This window comes from Aptenodytes patagonicus, chromosome 2 (assembly GCF_965638725.1).
Source record: "Aptenodytes patagonicus chromosome 2, bAptPat1.pri.cur, whole genome shotgun sequence".
Classification (NCBI taxonomy): domain Eukaryota; kingdom Metazoa; phylum Chordata; class Aves; order Sphenisciformes; family Spheniscidae; genus Aptenodytes; species Aptenodytes patagonicus.
The window spans coordinates 135,332,575-135,351,342 of record NC_134950.1 but is presented as its reverse complement, the minus strand read 5'-3'; the positions used below and the strand labels follow the sequence as shown (position 1 = coordinate 135,351,342).

General features: G+C 40.4%; 1 protein-coding gene across 10 annotated transcripts in view; it reads right to left on the bottom strand.

Annotated features, from left to right (window-relative positions):
* Positions 1-18,768, bottom strand: part of OSBPL3 (oxysterol binding protein like 3) — a 100,512-nt gene that overhangs the window by 49,894 nt on the left and 31,850 nt on the right. For all 10 annotated transcript variants that reach the window (XR_012994719.1, XM_076331312.1, XM_076331311.1 and 7 more), the window contains one exon: positions 4,306-4,548. Coding sequence is in view for 9 of the 10 variants with exons in the window: in XM_076331312.1 (XP_076187427.1) it covers positions 4,306-4,398 (93 nt within the window). In the remaining variant the exon portion in view is untranslated. The remainder of the gene's footprint in view (positions 1-4,305; positions 4,549-18,768) is intronic.

The window sequence follows — 18,768 nt, the reverse complement described above, 5'->3', positions numbered from 1 at the left end:
CCTGGCTGTGTCACTGGTGCCCACGTGAAACAGCAGCAGCGGATAATAGTCAGTGGACTGTACGAGGCTTGGTAACCTCTTGGTGACATCCCTGATGCGAGCCCCCAGTAAGCAGAACACCTCTCTAGAGAGTGCATCTGGTCGGCAAATGGGTGCCTCTGTACCTCTCAGAAGAGAGTCGTCTACTACTATCACCCGTCGCCTTTTCTTAGTGGCGCTGGTTGTTATACGGGGGGCAGATTGGGCTGCATTACTCGGCTCCAGCGCTTCTCCTGGTGTGACAGGACCTTCCTCTTTGGCCTGCAGAGCGGTGAAGCGGTTCTGCAAGGGCACCTCAGGCTTCAGGGGAAGTCTCTTCCTCCTGCTGGTCCTTGCCTTTGCAACTGTCCATTCTTCTGCATTATTGGCCCTCCCGCTCCCTTCTGTGTGTGCCGATGGGGGAGTTTTTGGCTGTTTGGCTGTGGGCTGCGGGTCCGCTGCAGACTGCGCTTGGAACCAGCTATCTAGCTCGAGTAGAAGTAGGCCCCTCCACATCCTGCAGCCCTGCTTAAGTCAACTCCTTTTTAGCAGAGGCCCATCTTCTGCATCACAAGACTCATGCTCCACACCAGCAACACACTGACACATAACTAAATTTTAGCAGACACAGCAGCCTTACACTATTGTGGTTCTATATCCCAGCCTCAGGTCAGTTATTATTTGGTGCTACTGTGTACCAGCAACAGTCTGTGCCGAGGAAATCATAGAGACTCAAAACTCAGATCCCACTATTTTTTGGGCAATGCTGCCCCCCCCAAACTCTCCAGGTCCCTTCCCCCTGCACTTTTCAGAATTCCTACTTAATCAGATTAAAAGAACTGCTGTGTCAGACCAGCAGTGCAGAGAAAAGCACCTGTCAGGCAGATCTGTTGTTAACCTGCAAGCAACGAGCCTAGCTCTGAAGGTCCCTGAGAAAGGCGAAGTGTTTGAAGGAGGAATAAGCCCTCCATGGAGCTGGAAGATGAAGGAAAGAATATCAAAATCATAGCACGTCACTCCCTAATCTGCACAGCATATGGCCAAATTATTTAAACTTGCATGATACTATTAATAAAAAAGTATCAGTAACAGTGTTGCATCATACTCTTCTACCAGGTCTTTGGAAAAAACTAAAATTAAAAAAAAAAAAAAAATCTGCTGGAGGTGTATGTTGCACATGTGGTACTTTTTGGATTAGGGGATTTTTAATGGTTTTATAGAACTTTAGATTGTTGCTGTTTTCTTAATAAAACACCTAAAGTGCTGCCATTTCAACTAACATGCAGATGAAAAGGGCAAATTAAATAACTCTCAGAGAGTGGCATCACTCATCCCTAGTCTTGTCAGCCCTGAGTAGGTGAATATTAGTAGGGATGGACTGTGAAGCTCCAATTTACCAATACAAGAGGCTGAGTGAGAAAAGAAGCAATTAATGATATAAACAAAACTACTTGATTAGGTGTGACAAGAAATTCTCTGTGGGAAGGGGGGAGCAAAGGGACAGGACCCAAGAACATCCTCACTGCCCAGACCAACAATTCAGGTTTTATAATATATGCTATACTATATGGTTTACACCACTAAAGAGGGGGTCTATCTAGCAAGGTAAAGATCTTTATAATCTGCAAGACCAGAGCCTTTTGGGGAGCAGGAACAGGGAGAAGATAACCGTTCCTCACCCAAAGCACTACTGTGTCCAGTCCAGTAAGTCTTGCAGAGTACTGCCTCTGTTAGACCTAAAGGTCCCTCTTTCCACATGCAGCACAGAAGACTATATCTAACAAAACAGCCACTGAAACATGCTACCATCACAAACTATAATTAAAACAAATAAATTAAAAAAATGTAAGGGAAAATGACCCACAGAAGTTATTTTCAAGTAAATAACTGGAGTGCATACTGCACAGGATATTTAAATCTTTGTTTCCCCAGCAAAAGAGTTTGTTCTGTAAACTGCAAGACAACTTCAGTGTGAAAAAACAGCCATGTGAAAAACACCAAAAACATCAGGGAAATAAGGAAGGAACAGCAATACACAGCCATGCACATAAACACTGACAATGCTGAAAGAAACTGTAATTTAGAATTAATTTTTTTTTTCTTTCCAGATTTTGCTACTTTGAAGGAAGACCTCTAGATCACTTCAGCAGATGCAAACAAAGTTATAGGATAAGATAGAAAGTTATTGCACTTGGTAAAGATGGAAATAGAGAAAGGATTAAAGTATTCCATACAAATATTACAAGTCTCTATTTAAAAATAAAAATATCAGAAAGACCAGTGGAACCTTAAAAAGCACATGTAATTTCTGAAAAATGTTTGTAAATTTTCAGGCTATATAGAAAATGCAAGCAAGCAGAGCTTTTAGCCCTGCTTAGTGATCATTTCCCAGCATATAACAAGTCACACAAACTCCCCAACTTCTGTGGGCTTCCCTCTATCATTACCACCCCCTGAAAACATGGACAATCAGTCAAGCCATGTAGGTTCCCTAGATGCAAAAGTATACTGTTACTTACTTGGTATTGCAATGACTGACCATGAAAAGATTAATACTGAAACATTAATCGAAGTAGAGATACTTATTGCCATGCCCCATATTATCACAAAGAAATATCAGCTGTATCGCTCTTCAATATACATTGGGAAACAACCTACTTTATATCTCCATTTAGCTTGACATGACAGGTGTATGAGGCAATTTACCGTCTGCCTGACTATAATGAATGAGCACAGATGTACCAGGAATACAAACAAAACACCAAGTTGCATCTCCCATCTTGGTCAGGTACACCTTGCATTTTTGTACAAGGATCAAAGACTAAAAAATTGGGGATTGACAAGATGACATTAAACCTTACTGAATTATTCCTTTTCTTTAAAGAGAGCAGATGAGAACAAAATGGATAAGAAACGGGACCCACTAATAATAGTATCAAAAGCCTGAGCTAGCCAACAGATTTGATCACGTTAAATGGCATAAGCAAGGTTCTTGCAGAAATTGCTTCTGCGTAAGTATGGTTGCTTATACTGGCTGTGTAACACACCAATGGATTTAGTCATGCTTACGTAAATCTTATTATTTAAATACTACATGGTAACACTTGATAGACATGAACTGTTGAAATAAACAATACCAAATGTTTTAAATTACACTTTTTAAAGGTAATCTCATACCGAGGATATAAAAAATAACGTTGCAGGAAAACAAAAAAGGCATCTTGAAAGCAAGGATTTCTTTGCTCGGTATACTAGAAATTCACAGTATTTCTTACAAGCACAGCACTTTAAAAGGCATAAATTTTCCAGAGATTTGTCTGCCTTGCCAAGTGTATGTAGAGGGCCAGAAGTCCCAGAAAAGCAGATGCTATTTCAAAATACAGCTGAGGTCTCCAGAGCTTTTGGGGGATTGGGATGCTCAATTCCAATTAAAATTTCAACCTGAGGCAGCTTCAAGAGCTCCACTAAGCCAGCATCTGCACAAATAAAAGTTTATGTTGAGCATGTTGCTCATGATTTTGCAAGCATGGATTGAGCGTGTTTAAGCTTAATTCTCAGTGTGGATGCAGGTCAACGTTTCTTGCCCACAAACAAAAGCTCTCTTCAGCAGTCTCACTTGTCAGGTGCAAATACTTGTAGACATGTCTTTTAAAACTGTAAGTTTTAAAGAATAGCATCATCTCTGCAGAAAACAAAGCATCCTTTGCACTAGGCACCCAGATGCATCACGTTACACAAATACTTATTTTCTTAACTATAGTACTACAGCAATAACCAGCACACGCAGGCATTCACAGGCACTTTTGCATTGTCAAAGAGGCCCTATGTCAAGTTTCAGAAAAATGCGTTCTTTCACACATGCATGCACACCTTTCCCTGGAAACTTGAAATAAGCAGAGCAGTTACACAATATTCTACCACAAAAGTGGTAACTTACAGGGAGGATTTGGGATTTCAGGATCAACCCACTGAGACCAAACCGCTACAGCAGCAATATTTCACTATAAAGACACCATATATACAATGTGATAGAAATTCAAATTCACTGTTAGCATTCCAGTTTTACAAGTGCCTGCTATTCAGTAATATGCGTTTACTGCATTTGACTCAAAACAAGATGCTGCTACCAACAAAAAAGGAAAACAGAGTAAGGAAAACAGGGAAGTGATGAAACAAAACAAGCAACATGAAAACAGAGTTTAAGAGATTCACTGATATTCAAGAGTGAGCAAAAGTAACATCCAATCTTAGTGATGCTTTCAGTTTGGTTGAAAAAGTTTGTATTACCTGTCGACTTCCCTGCTTGGAGGAGCAGCTGCTAGTACTTCTTGAAGGAGACAACATTTTCTGGGATACACCAAAGCTTTTTTCTTCACTCATGATCCAATATCATTTGTTTCACATAAGCTCACTTAGAACACCATGAAAAGGTAATTTAGAAAATGTGTTGGAAGACTCCTGAGAGAAATGCAGAATTCATCCTTTACCCAAACGCAGTCCAGTGGTATGATCTGCATCCCATGCAAATTCCTAAATGGGAAAAGAAAAACAAAAAGCCAAGTTATCAGATGCCATCTCTTATTGCCATCCTGTAGCACAGATCATGAAATCATAATAAAGGCTTTGGTAATACAAGCTGACTGCTTTACTGCACACTGTTAGAAATTAATTCAACAATCACTTTAGGATAAATTTTCACGCCTCAAACAGGAACAATAAGAATTTTGGATCCTAAATGCATGATTTAATTGCCACTATTTATTCAGAGGACAAAGTACAGTATCAAGCATCTTTTTAAAGATCTAAATTAATAATAAAAAAGATTAGTAAAGACACACGCAGAGTATAATAAATATCTATATAAAAAGAACCAAAACACCCTCAAAATGAGAAGAAAACATCTAATAAAATGTCTCACAAAAAGGATGGTAACCCAAAAAATACGTCTTTTTCCCAGTTCCTTGATAATTTAAACAAGTAAGCATGGCTTCAGGTTGTAAGGAAAAAAAAAAAAATCTCTCTAGATAAAAGAGCAATACGTAAAAGTAGTGAGCATGCAAACTCAGCTGCATAGAGCTGTGCATGACCACTCTTGCCTGGAATCAGAAAGTTGTAACTATTGTCACATCAGTTGTCTCAGTCAGTGACTGGAAGAATAATTAACAGTCTGTTTAATAACAGTGCTGTTTGCAGCATATGCAAATAAAAACCATGCCAGAAACTCCCAATAATGGATTTCCAGTGTGGGCAAGAGTTGTCATGGTAACTGCTTTTTTTTTTTTTTAAAGCAAACAGAGAACATAACAAAAGGGTGGTGCTTTCCAAAATTTGGGGTGGTAGAGGAGCTTTGTGAATTGTGTATCACTTCAGATTTTATTGTCTCGGGCAAGGAATTTGCACATTAGGAAAAGTGCAAGAACAACCACTGAGGAAGGTAAGGAAGTTTCCCCAAAGAGAAGAGAAATGTCATTGCTGAAACAAGGAGGCACTACTTCACAATCCCCTTGCTTGCACTGTCAGAACAGTCCTGAACTTTCCCTTAAGAAAAAAACAACAACCAAACCCCACATAAACAAACAAAAAACCCCCCAACAAATAAAACCAGGTGCTATGTTTAAGATGAAGGCAACAGTATGCTGCAGAAAATCTCTCTCCCTACTGCCATAGTCTGAAGCATCCAACTTCTGAATAAAGACCTTTTCCAATCTACAGTGCCTCTTTGGCAATACAGTTTGCTGTAACATTTCAACCAACATGCCCTCTTTCCACCTGAAACAAGGTCTCTCTTTGTGGCATTTACCTTACCTAATTAGAAATACTCAGTTACCCCCAGAGCAAATCTATGCTCAGCAACAGTAATGAAACAGCCCGAGTCTCCAAAAGTCAGGTGAGAAAGCGAGCTCTGCTGAGGCTCTTTCACTGGTGAGTCAGCTTGGCAATTATTTCCAGGAACCATCAGACAGGTACAAAGCCAGTGAGCACAATGCAAGAGCCTAAGAAAGGCACAACAGCACAGCAATGTGATAGTAAGGTCTGAATTGGGCCTAGCACATGGGTTTTACACTGAAATTACTACTGTGTGATTAGGAATAGTGCGTTTGGGAGAAGGTATAGTCGCTTCCTATCCAGAAGATAAATTTGTGTGGCATTTCATTAATGACTAGCACTTTTAACAGGTTCAGATTTATCTCACTTTATACAAGTTTTTAACTGTGGAGTAAATGTATAACTTTCTTGCTTAGTTACAAGCTGCATTTAGTAAAAGAGTTTAATGATAACATCTCTATTAACAAGCAGAGGTCAAATATTCACAACAGGAATGGAAACATGCTTCCTGCAAACTCATCGTTCAGGTACCCCTTCAAAGTACCATGCAGCAAGTGCTTTACTTTTTTGGCACACTATTCACTCAAATAACTGCCTGTCCTCTTCACTGCTCCATGTTCAAAATGAGCACTTTATCACTTGGCTTTCATTGGTGACTATCTGGCATTTTGGCAAAGATTGGAGGAGTTCATGGCAAGAAACAGGCTCTAATTTGCAGCAAAATGCACTGAAAGTTGCTGTCATCAGTACCTTGTGAGTGTATCTCCAGGACACACTAGAGGTAAGTTATACGCCATCCTGGGCTAGATGTTGGGTCCTCACCTTTAACTGATTCACTACAAAGGTCGACTTTTACTGCACTGCTTTACCTGCTAACATTGATGTCATCTAGACACAGACTTACGCCACCTAAGTACTTAAGATCTCCTAGGGCAATGCCATTTGTCCTTTTGGAATCAAAAAGAGAGAGAGATGGGCCCTTGTCCAGAATTGAAATGAGCTGAAGGTGACTCAGCCACCTAACCAGAGGTGCTTAAACGAGGGGCAGGAGACAGGTGGGGTAAATCTGACAGAGAGCACCTGAAGTATTTTGTCAGTCTGCTTCCAAAATTGGGCTTCTGAATTTTCCTTTATTCCTTCAAATTAATTTACTACATGGGCTGAAGAAAAGGCCTTTGTTACCAGCCCTGAAGAAGGCAGGAGTGAAATGTGCCCTCTCTCCAAAGTTTTTTATTATTATTTTATTGGTGTTTCCCAGTAATTTAACTTATTACCTTGAAAATTCCAGATTTGAACGTGAAAGTGTATATGAACAATGAACATGGCCCAACTCATCTGTGAAAACTGCTGCATGCTCCAACAACTACTTTGTGGTCCTTCTTTAAAATTCTCTTCAAGTTCAGGAAGAAAAAAAGAAAACTGTGGTTGCCCTTCAACAACAACCCACTTACTCTTCCAGGAAGGTGTGAAAACACTGATCCTGCATCCCAAACTGACTCTCATATTCTGGCTGCCAGCAGCAGTGACTGGGCCTCTCTAGGGCGACTGATACTTTACATTACCTGTGGAACTTAAGGCTACCAGGTACAAAAGCAATTACAACTTTAAAGCAGGCATAAAAATCAGTGTTATGCTAACTAAGCTAAGATTACAGCTGAAATTGATGTTTTGAGGTCATCATGATCCAATTGCTTCAGGTTCAATACATTTTCCTCCTCCCCATGCCACAGGATGGCCTCAGAACTGTGTTTGTTCCCACCTTTCCTCTGGAGCACACAGTACCACTTACTTCGGTCTACTCCAAAAAGACAAATCAAAAGTGTGAGGCTGAGGCAAATCCAAATAAATTTAGGACAGGAATTTTCATAAGTGCTAAGTATTGGCCTAATTCTTCGCTATGAAGTCAACAGCAGCAAAAGTAGGCCAAGAATACTTTTGCAAATGACCTCACCAGGTGCATTTTAAAGAATTAAGAATACATGAGTATCAAATATTATTTATAGCTACTACATCCTAAACCCATAAACAGCACTTATCTCTACTTATCATCTGTTACTAAGAGCCTTATCATTCTACATCACTTAAAGCTAATGTAAACATATGATAATATGTACAACAGGAAGACCTATTTTTAAAAAAAAAGTTCCATCCTGAGTTGTCCTCGAACCTTTAACATTGCACAGGTTCAGAGCAACCTCTCAGTATCACAATCCACCTCTTGCAACTCTCAAAGCAATAAGCTTACAGCAAAATTCAAGTTTTTCCACATCTCACAAAAGACGACAGGCAAAAATCCAGGGGAAAAAAAAGAAAACGGCAGTAAAAAAATCAACGTGATGCAATTATTTTTGTATTGGCTCTGGGAGAAAAATAAAGCCTTCACAGCTGCTTCAGAGCTGATTCAGCAGTGAAAGAACACTGAAGAGAGATTTTGAGCAGCAAAACTGGAAGCGCACATCTCATTCTATAACAGTAGTCAATTCAGGTTTTGTGGATAGAAGAATAGGAACAACAGAAAGCCTGATGAGAGTCACGTGGACACAGCAAGCACAGGACTAAGCAATCCAAATCAGAGTTGCAAGCAACATTGAGTGACTTTCATGGAATTAAAAAAGAATCCATGCTGAAACCTTTGCTCTGTAGCTATTATTAAATTATTAAGTTACATTCACTCACATCCACCTGGATAAACAAAGCAACAGTCTTTTCCAAGTAATGCTTTCATGGCTTTCTCTGTTCTAGTTCAAATTGTCAGGTTTAATCTATCCCAGTATCTCATCTGGCTCAAAAAAGGAAAGTATTATTTATAGACTACAAATACACCATGTACAACTACTGGAGATGTCTTTTCGAGGAGAGTATTAGCTGTTCCTGAATTACCATAAGGTTCATACTATTGAAGGACTTCGAAAACAAAAGTTCAAACAACTTAGGGAGACTAACAGTAACAGGAAGTATTTCAGAACTGCCTTCCATCAGATAGGTGCTGTCTCTAGACATTGTTCAAATCACAACCTCTGTTGAGCAGGTGCTTTCATTAGCCGTGGACACATACTACTCTCTGAAGTAGGCTGTGATGCAAAGAAACAGTTGCTTCCATCTAGACCACCTCCTTCAGGAGGCTATTGTAGTAATTAAATCATACTATTTTAGTGACCCAAAAGAGGAAAATTTAGTTCAAACAAAACTCTCCTAATTTTCTAATCAAGGGAGACACAGACACAGTGGGAAAGGGAAAAAGCTAGACAAACGACAAACATACCGCACTTAACAGGAGATTACTTTTCATATATAATGTTCATTACTTGATGAAACCAAATCCTGTACGTTCCAGTATACAGAAAGCAAAAAACCAAAACAAAAAAAGAAACAATCCAGTGGAATACATCCCAAGAAAGACATCAAAGAAGAACACGCTTCAATATCAAGTCTAGTCAGACTTTCCTGAAGCAAAGCAAATATCTGCTGTTTCACTAACCATTGGGGTGATTAATTCAATCCTTATATTAGAAAAATCTTATATAAATTTAGAAATAGGTCACTCGGCATCCTGAAATATAAGTATATATAAAAATACCACCTTTCCCTCACATCCACCATAGAAACTGACTATAATACTGCATATGACATGATTCATTTTAAATGCGTAAGCTTGACACTGTTTCCACCCCCCCAGGAGATCTGTGATAGATTACACTTGTATAAAAAAACTTGCTGGGTATATATTCTAGACAGATATGTTAAAAACCTTGGTGACTAGCAATACAGAAAATACATGCAGTAATGGCGGTATTGTTACAGTAGTTAGTCAGCTGTCATACCACGTTTTCCACCTAACTTTTAATCGTAGTTGAGAATCATAACTAATAGGACTGACCTAGCTCACAGTCAGGTCCTAAATAATTAGTTCTCCTTCTCCCCCCATCACTTTCGGAAAGAGCCTTGCCTAGGGACAGCCTAGCAGCTCAGGGCTCTCTAGCAGGAGCTACCAGACTGAATGGGGTCCCACATGCCCCCTCCAGCTCTTAGCATGACTCTCTGACACTCGACTGTGAAGCCAGAAGCCAGGGGACCGGAGGAACCGGTTTGTGACCCAGTAACAGAGGGGTCCACAGTCTCCCTGTCAAAAGGATGGAGCAGAAAATAACAGCTACTGAGCTGTGATCAAATCCTACACTGGAAGAACATACACTGCATACAGCAGTGCTATCGAGGTTGACAGCCCTCCCTATGATCAATTAATAAAGAAGCAGTGGGTCTGTTTGCACCGGAAGTGCTATTCATCTAAAGGAGACCTTACAAGTGAAAAGACAAAGGATGATCAGGCAATAGAAAAGAGAGGAAAGCTTATTATCATTTTCAGTAAGGAAAGTAACAGGCACGCAGTATCATTTTAGTCTGTACCAAAAACCTTGGAAAGGCCCATCTGTTAGTGATAACATCCCAGAGTTGGTACGAGTGGAAACATTACCATCAGTGCTTTGGCACGGGCTTGGTTGCCTTTCATTTTTCTGCTATCTGTTACTATTTAAAGCTTTGCTTTGTTCACTAAAACAAAGATACTCCACTATGCCTCAGGGTCTATTCCTTTTTAAAACTGCACTCATTATTGCTAAAATGTTACTGAAATACACACTGTTTGTTTTCCTAGATTCAGTTTTGATAGGCACAATGTTAGTTCTGGAAGTCAGTGCCTTCTCGTTGAAACATCTGTCAGTCTGCCAGCATGTAGTATAATTCAAGATCTTAAGACAACACTGCCTGCACATCAAGAAAAAGACATCACTTTCCTGTCAAATCATTGAAGGCATTCACGTAACTTCAAATCAGACTGTCTCTGTGACCTGATAAGCTGCATAATGCTGAGAGATGCATAAATCTATCAAGGCTGACATCAAGCAATATATTTCATTAAACCAGCTGACATAGTTGGTTTAACTATGGAGAAAGAAACCCAAAACCAATCACCTGTGGTTTCAGGTAGAGCAGCAAATAGGATTATTGGAAGAGTTTTGGTGGCCCAGGAAGGATCCTTACCAAAGTCTGAAGAAAAACGTCATGGGGTATATGTGAACAGCAAACACAACACAGAGATCCTTTATCTCATGCAGGAAAGCTAGATATGTTCATTAAAGAGTGGCAGGTTCCAACAAACCTGCTTTGTCCTCTTTGATGTAGTGTTTTACTTTTCACACTTTGGCATCATCTACTTTCTAAAAAAAAAAAAAAAAAAAAAACAAAACACCACCCCCCAAAAAAAAAACCTAGGGTCCCCCTCCCAGATATGTTTTTCCACGATACACTGGAATTGTCATGTATGTCTTGTGTATGTCACTTAATTTCTAAAAGAAGAAAGTTACAAAGGAAATAACACTTCCCTTTGAGAATGTTTAGTGCTTCTCCTTTATAAGCAGGCCTATTAGCTCAAAATTTAAATCCCATTAACTTTAATGACTGCGGTAACAAGATTCAGGTCTTCCTAGTATACACAGAAATTCATTTACACACTTTAAAGTGTAATGACCATGAGTTATGACAGTGTCACATTTCTTCTTGATCGACTTACCATATATTTAGAGGCTTCTGTCTCCAAGTCCATTCCAGTACACCTTTTTCAGTGTACTTTACAACATTAGTATTTATAAATGCAGAGCTACAGCTTTGTTTTAAATATTATGCAGATTACTTCTTTACAGAAGGTCTTTCATATGAAGACAGCTTGAAACATTTGAAGAGGTGCATAGTATGCTGAAGGAGGGCAGGTAGTTGTTAGCACATCAGTGTTAACCCTTTCTAACATCATCTTAGGCAAGGGGCCACTAACTTCCCAACACTGTGTGTCTGAACATGCAATGCATGAATAAACCTTGACACTTTAGAGATGTGTTGTAGGAAACAACGTGTATAAAGTATACTGAGGACAATCAGTACTACAAGCGCTAAGTATTTTTGTTGTTAATGCCAAAAGTTAAGAATTTGTTAACTCCAAGCTTTAAATGAAAAAAAAAAGCAAATATAAAGAAAAAAGTGTACACAGAAATATGTTTCTTTTAAATAAAAATTAAAAATGTTAAGGCTTGGGCTGGAGCTCTTCAAGGACAGACAGGACGATGCCTGCAACAGTCCTTTGCTTGGAAACACGTATCACGTACATGTATGCAGGTGTCAAGAATCATGAGAAGCAGATGCAGATGGAGTGAACCATGCTCTTGGAAGAGTCTACATTACAGTTGGTCTTAAATCCATGCATATTTATGATTGTAACGAACACCTTGATAATGGGAACCAGGAAAGAGGTTCCACGGATCAGGTTTTCTGCAACATTATCCTCATGGCATAAGATAAAGATGAACTGAAAGAGACCTAAAGCAGAGATATGCAAGATGCGGGAAACCAGATTATAAATCTGAATGATTACATGCAATGTTTTGCCTAAGTAATATGAAATAAGGAAGTATCAACCACAATAGCTGGGTCAGCCAAAAAAAGATGCAAGCTAGAGATGAGGGCCTCCGACTAGGTTAAAAGGGTAACTCTTGAGCAGAAGAGAGACCATAAAAGGGATCCTCTCCCCACCTCAAATGATAGAACCCCACCACCACCTCCTCAAGTTCTGGAGGAGAAGCCAAATACAGCTAGGGTTACCTTAGAGGCTCTACTTGGACAGAGCTGGTAAAAGAACTTTTGACCTTGAAAAACGAAGAATGTGAACACAAAGCTGCAGAAGCAGCAACCATGCTCAGGAAGAACAGAAGGTCCATTTCAGAGTGAGTGCTTTCATGTCAGATCTTGTCCTGCCGCTGCCTAGCTACAACGGAACAAAATCTAAAAGCAAGTTAGGAGATTGGCCAAAAAGGAAAGCTTCAATTAAGACTGAATAATTTAACACTATTACAGACAGCCCAGAACAAGGAAGATGTATAGAGTTTTAATGCACTAAATTTGTTTATACAAGTCTACCACAGTATGACATCCCAATGTAAAAATATGGCCTGTCTCCAGCAATAGAGCTCAGTTAATACAAAGCCACTGAGAACTTTTATGGGACTCAGTAGCAGCTCAGTGCCTCCACTGAAAGGTTAGAGCTCAAATTCATATTCACTTTTAAAACTGCCAAAGCAGTTAATGAAATTCTTGCTCCTAAGCAATTTGTTACTGTCCCTTTTCTAGAGATCAGTAGTTCCCCTGACAATAAATAAATAAATAAATCACCAGAGCCCTCCCTAATTCATTTCAGCGGAGAGTCATTTGTCACAGGAGGTAGTTCACATACTTTGCTTTGGCCAAAACGCAGGAATGGTCATCACCAACTTGTGGGCAAGAAAGTGGAAGCAGTATTATTTTCAACTGATCCAGACATATCTGAAAAAGATACTCTGTCCCTAGTCTTACATTTAGATTCAGGTTAGTGCAAGCTACCGGCTTTCTATTTGAATTTAAATTAAAACCAAAAGAAACTGCGCATAATTAGGAAAAGCTTCAGCTACACCCCTATTCTCAAGCATTTTTAGAGGTTTAAAAGATGGAAGGTTTTAATTAGGATGCCTCAGCTATATCAAAGAATGAATAATTTACAAAGATGATTTGATTTGAGCTCAGTGAAAGGGTGCTACAACTTAACAATCCATATGTGTTATTTTTAACAAGTACTCTCATTTTTTACTTCAGTTCCAGTCACTGTAAACAGGCTATAGAGACAGCAGACAACAACGTGAAGAGTTTTATAATGTGTGCAGTCTAGCCTCTTGGTCGCTTCACAGCATTTTTGAGGTTGGTTATACTTGAACTGCAACTAACAACTGGATTTTAATTATAGGCTATAAAAGCAACAATAAACAGAAGTGTTTACAAGTGATGTAGATTCTCCTTAAACTGCTTAATATTAGAAGAGTGCCACCATTTTTAGTCTTTGTCTTCTATCTCTCTACTCTCCTCCCAACCTCTCATCATTTTTGTGCTTGTTTCTAAAATGCTGGCATATGGTTGTGGCTTTCTAGAACATCAGGACTTAGAACACAAAAATAAATTAAACCTGCAGTTAATTATGAGTAGTGCAGCATAAACATCAGCATCCTGACATACTTAACAAGACATTTTCCACAATTTTTCATATAATGCACTTGATGAATTTCTGAAAAGGAAAATAGAAAAAAGCAATTTCTTAGAGAAAGGGGTTTTATTTTTAATAAATATATGACTAAAATAATAACATATGAAGTTGCAGGAAACAATAGTGAAAGCTAATTTCTTATCAGATGGCAGTCATACCCACTTCACCCATGCTGACCTACATATTTTTTCCTTGACTTTTATTAATATTCATCTTTCACTGACTGTTTTCCACAATTTTGCCAGCAAATGATACTTTTAGGATAAAAGGTCCGAGAAACTCATTCAAGTACACCTTTTTTACATGGTAAAACATAGAACACAAAGGAGGAACACACCTTTAAAAAGCTTATGCCATAAAATTGCACTTTTGACATAAAAATTGTCTTTTCAAAGGCTGCTCAAGATTGTACATAGAGTTTCAAAGTTTTCATCAAGTCTTGACCACAAAGCTTGAAGTTTGCAGACATTAAAGCATTTTCATAACTCACACTTTCTTCTAGAAAGAATACACCTGTGCCATACAGACAGTTAAAACACAACCATTGAACTGAATTTCATTATTTTGTTCTATGCATTTAATTGTGAAAAGGTAGAAAAATTAAATGTATGCAGAAAGTGAAGACCTGGAGAAGGAATGTGAAAAAAAATTACTGTGAATGATAATTTAAGTCAAGAGAATTTAAAATTTCCATATAAAATGCACCCAATCTTTTCTACTAAGCATTATGTCATACTGTTTTTAAGAGCACATCATAAAATACATCAAAAATATTCCAATCTTTTACTTTTGTTACTCCAAAATAACAAGGATTTACATGGAATATCACATTAAAGATAAATCTTGGAATGACCGATGGCAGTTGGAAGGATTACATTTGGAGAAGTTACATCATCAGCATTTGCAGTTTTCCAGTCTTCTCTTCTGTACTCAAAAATAAGAAGATAACTCAACTGTCTGTCCTAGCAGCAAAGAAGCAAGGTGGCTGTGGGAGCCGGCAGTCCCCCAGCTCCTATTTCAGACTGTAGTTCTCGGGCATGCTAACTCCCCTGACTGCTCATCAGCATCTGTGGAAAAGAGCAAGGTAGTTTGAGCATATTTTCACTTCATGTGCAATGGAGAGACTGCTGCAAAAATATCCTTTTGGAAAGACTTACAGGCTTTCCTGGAGTAGAAGAGGGGGGCTTCTATGTAACAAATTATTCATGGACGAAATTTGAGCTGCATTTTGTGGTTAGCAACACAAAGATGTCAGGAAAAGTACCACACACACACATCTGATTTCCTAAAAAAACTCTGAAAGCCTGCACATACAGAGAGACTCAAAAGGACAAACCATTCCTATTTTGACTGAAGGACCAGCCAGCCCCCTGATGTCCCTCGTTATAATGATCTTCCAGAGTAGAAGACTTGCACTAATCTGGAGAATAATATAGTTGTTGTTAAAGCTATTCCTACATTGTTCCCAGAGTGAGATGATTGACAGATTGTTCTCTAGTATGATTTTATAATACCAGTTAGGCAGACGAACAGTGAAGGTGATCATTGCTTCAAGTCAGTAACCAAACAATAAAATAAAGTGACAAAGCAAGCAGGATCTCCTGTAACACTCCAGTATCATTTGCATCACCTAAAGAGACGATTTTAGGAATAGACCGCTTATGCTGAATGGGTGAAAAGGTAAAAGTCAAGAAATACAGAGTATAGCACAACACGACACATTTCTTGAGCACCTGGTGTTGTATTCTGTCTCTTCATTTTGGTAAATTGAATTAAAATGCTGTTAGAGCTGCATGCCAGTTCATTTAGGAAGCCCACACATTAAAATCCAAATAATTTATATTTGTGTCAAGTACAAAAAAGTTATCGAATTACTTGGAGAAAAAGATTCTGGTCTCTCTCCTTGTGTTTCTCTCCTTTCAGCACCATTAGGTTTTTCAACAAAGATTTTCAAAGTGGAACAAATGGTGAGCCACATGCCAGGCTCTGGCATCCAGTGAAAGCTGACTGCATCTTCATGCTTCCCAAAACACCCACCCTAAAGTGCAGTTCATTTAGACTGACCCAAAACCACATTAAACTTTCACACTTCACATTTTGCTTTCACATAAATGATAGCTTTCCCAGCCATTCAAGTTCTGACCTATCACCATCACCAACCTATCAAAAAATTCAGTATCATTCCCAAAAACTGGATGTAAGTTTGTCTTTACTCCCTATGGCGTCCAGCAACTCATTTTGAAGAGTCTGTCATTTGCTGTTGTGGGTTGTTTATGCAATTCCAGCATACAGTGCTTTAAAATAATTAGAGCTTCCAGTAAATGCTGCAACACACTGTTTTTGCTGCCTTGTACAAAGGGATCTGACTTTATATTATTTTTTCCTGGGGACTCCACAAACTGCTCAAACAGAGTTCACATCTCCTGTTGCCAGTTCGTACATTCACAGCTCCATCTCTCTCCATCTTCCTCCTTGCCCCACTCCCTGTGCCTAGAATACTTTTCTAGAGCTAAGCGAGGACATGGAAAAAAGCATGAGGCATTTAGAAGTTAAAACCAGCAGCTTAACCACCTTATACAGCAAATTTAAGAGGCTTAAACTCACCAACAAGTGCAGGAATTGTCAAGCTGGACGTTATGCATTAAGCATGAGAAAGTAAATACATGCAACAAATGCATTTCTTCCCATGTCAATGTAATGATTCTCAGCTAACGTATCTAAATTAAGTCACACATTAGTTATATCTGAACAGAGCAGAACGACAATTTACATTTTGTACATAATCAACCACTGGCTTTTTTATATTCAGAACCAATGCCAGGGATGCTGCAGGCCTGACTTTTCTTCAGCTGAGCAAGCAGCGAGATACTTAAAATCATAGAATCATTGAGGTTGGAAAAGACCTCTAAGATCATCGAGTCCAACCATCGACCCAACACCACCATGCCCACTAAACCATGTCCCTAAGTGCCTCATCTACTCGTCTTCTAAATACCTCCAGGGATGGGGACTCCACCACTTCCCTGGGCAGCCTGTTCCAATGTTTAACCACTCTTTCAGTAAAGAAATTTTTCCTTACATCCAATCTAAACCTCCCCGGCGCAACTTGAGGCCGTCTCCTCTCGTCCTATCGCTAGTTACTTGGGAGAAGAGACCGACAGCCACCTCGCTACAACCTCCTTTCAGGTAGTTGTAGAGAGCGATGAGGTCTCCCCTCAGCCTCCTTTTCTCCAGGCTAAACAACCCCAGTTCCCTCAGATGCTCCTCATAAGACTTCTTCTCCAGACCCCTCACCAGCCTCGTTGCCCTTCTCTGGACATGCTCCAGCACCTCAACGTCCTTCTTGTAGTGAGAGGCCCAAAACTGAACACAGGATTCGAGGTGCGGCCTCACCAGCACCGAGTACAGGGGCACGATCACTTCCCTACTCCTGCTGGCCACACTATTTCTGATACAGGCCAGGATGCCATTGACCTTCTTGGCCGCCTGGGCACACTGCCGGCTCATGTTCAGCCGGCTGTCGATCAACACCCCCAGGTCCTTTTCCAACAGGCAGCTTTCCAGCCACTCTTCCCCAAGCCTGTAGCGCTGCATGGGGTTGTTGTGGCCGAAGTGCAGGACCTGGCACTTGGCCTTGTCGAACCTCATACAGTTGGCCTCGGCCCATCGATCCAGCCTGTCCAGGTCCCTCTGCAGAGCCTTCCTACCCTCAATTCTAAACTTACTGAGGGTGCACTCAATCCCCTCATCCAGATCATTGATAAAGATATTGAACAAGACCGGCCCCAAAACTGAGCCCTGGGGAACACCGCTCGTGACCGGCCGCCAACTGGATGTAACTCCATTCACCACAACTCTCTGGGCCCGGCCGTCCAGCCAGTTTTTGACCCAGCGCAGAGTACACCTGTCTAAGCCGTGAGCCGCCAGCTTCTCTAAGAGAATGATGTGGGAGACAGTGTCAAAGGCCTTACTGAAGTCCAGGTAGACCACATCCACAGCCTTTCCCTCATCCACTAGGCGGGTCACCTGGTCATAGAAGGAGATCAGGTTGGTCAGACAGGACCTGCCTCTCATGAACCCGTGCTGGCTAGGCCTGATCCCCTGGTTGTCCCGCTCATGCCTTGTGAGTGCCCTCAAGATGAACTGCTCCATAATCTTCCCTGGCACCGAGGTCAGGCTGACAGGCCTGTAGTTCCCCGGATCCTCCTTCCAGCCCTTCTTGTAGATGGGCGTCACATTGGCAAGCCTCCAGTCGTCCGGGACCTCCCCCGTTAACCAGGACTGCTGATAAATGATGGAGAGTGGCTTGGCGAGCACCTCCGCCAGCTCCCTCAGCACTCTCGGGTGGATCCCATCCAGCCCCATAGACTTGTGAGCGTCCAGGTGGTGTAGCAGGTCATTGACTGCTTCCTCTTGGATTATGGGGGGTTCATCCTGCTCGCCGTCCTTGTCTTCCAGCTCAGGGGGCTGAGTACCCTGAGGATAAGTGGTCTGCCTGTTAAAGACTGAGGCAAAGAAGGCATTGAGTACCTCAGCCTTTTCCTCATCCTCAGTGACAATGTTCCCCCCCTTCAACAACAATCCACTTCAACAACATCCACTTAAGAGTAATCCGCATTCATGTCCACGTGTGCAGAAACAGGATATTTCACAGGTAGCAAATTAAATAAATCATGTGAAAGCAAACAGTTCAAACTGGGTCACCACGATTTCTCCAAAACCACTAAAAAGCCTTCCATTTGATCTTCCCTGTAACATACCGAATCAGGACTTGTTCACCACTGGTAACAGAAATAAATAAATAGAAATCAGCA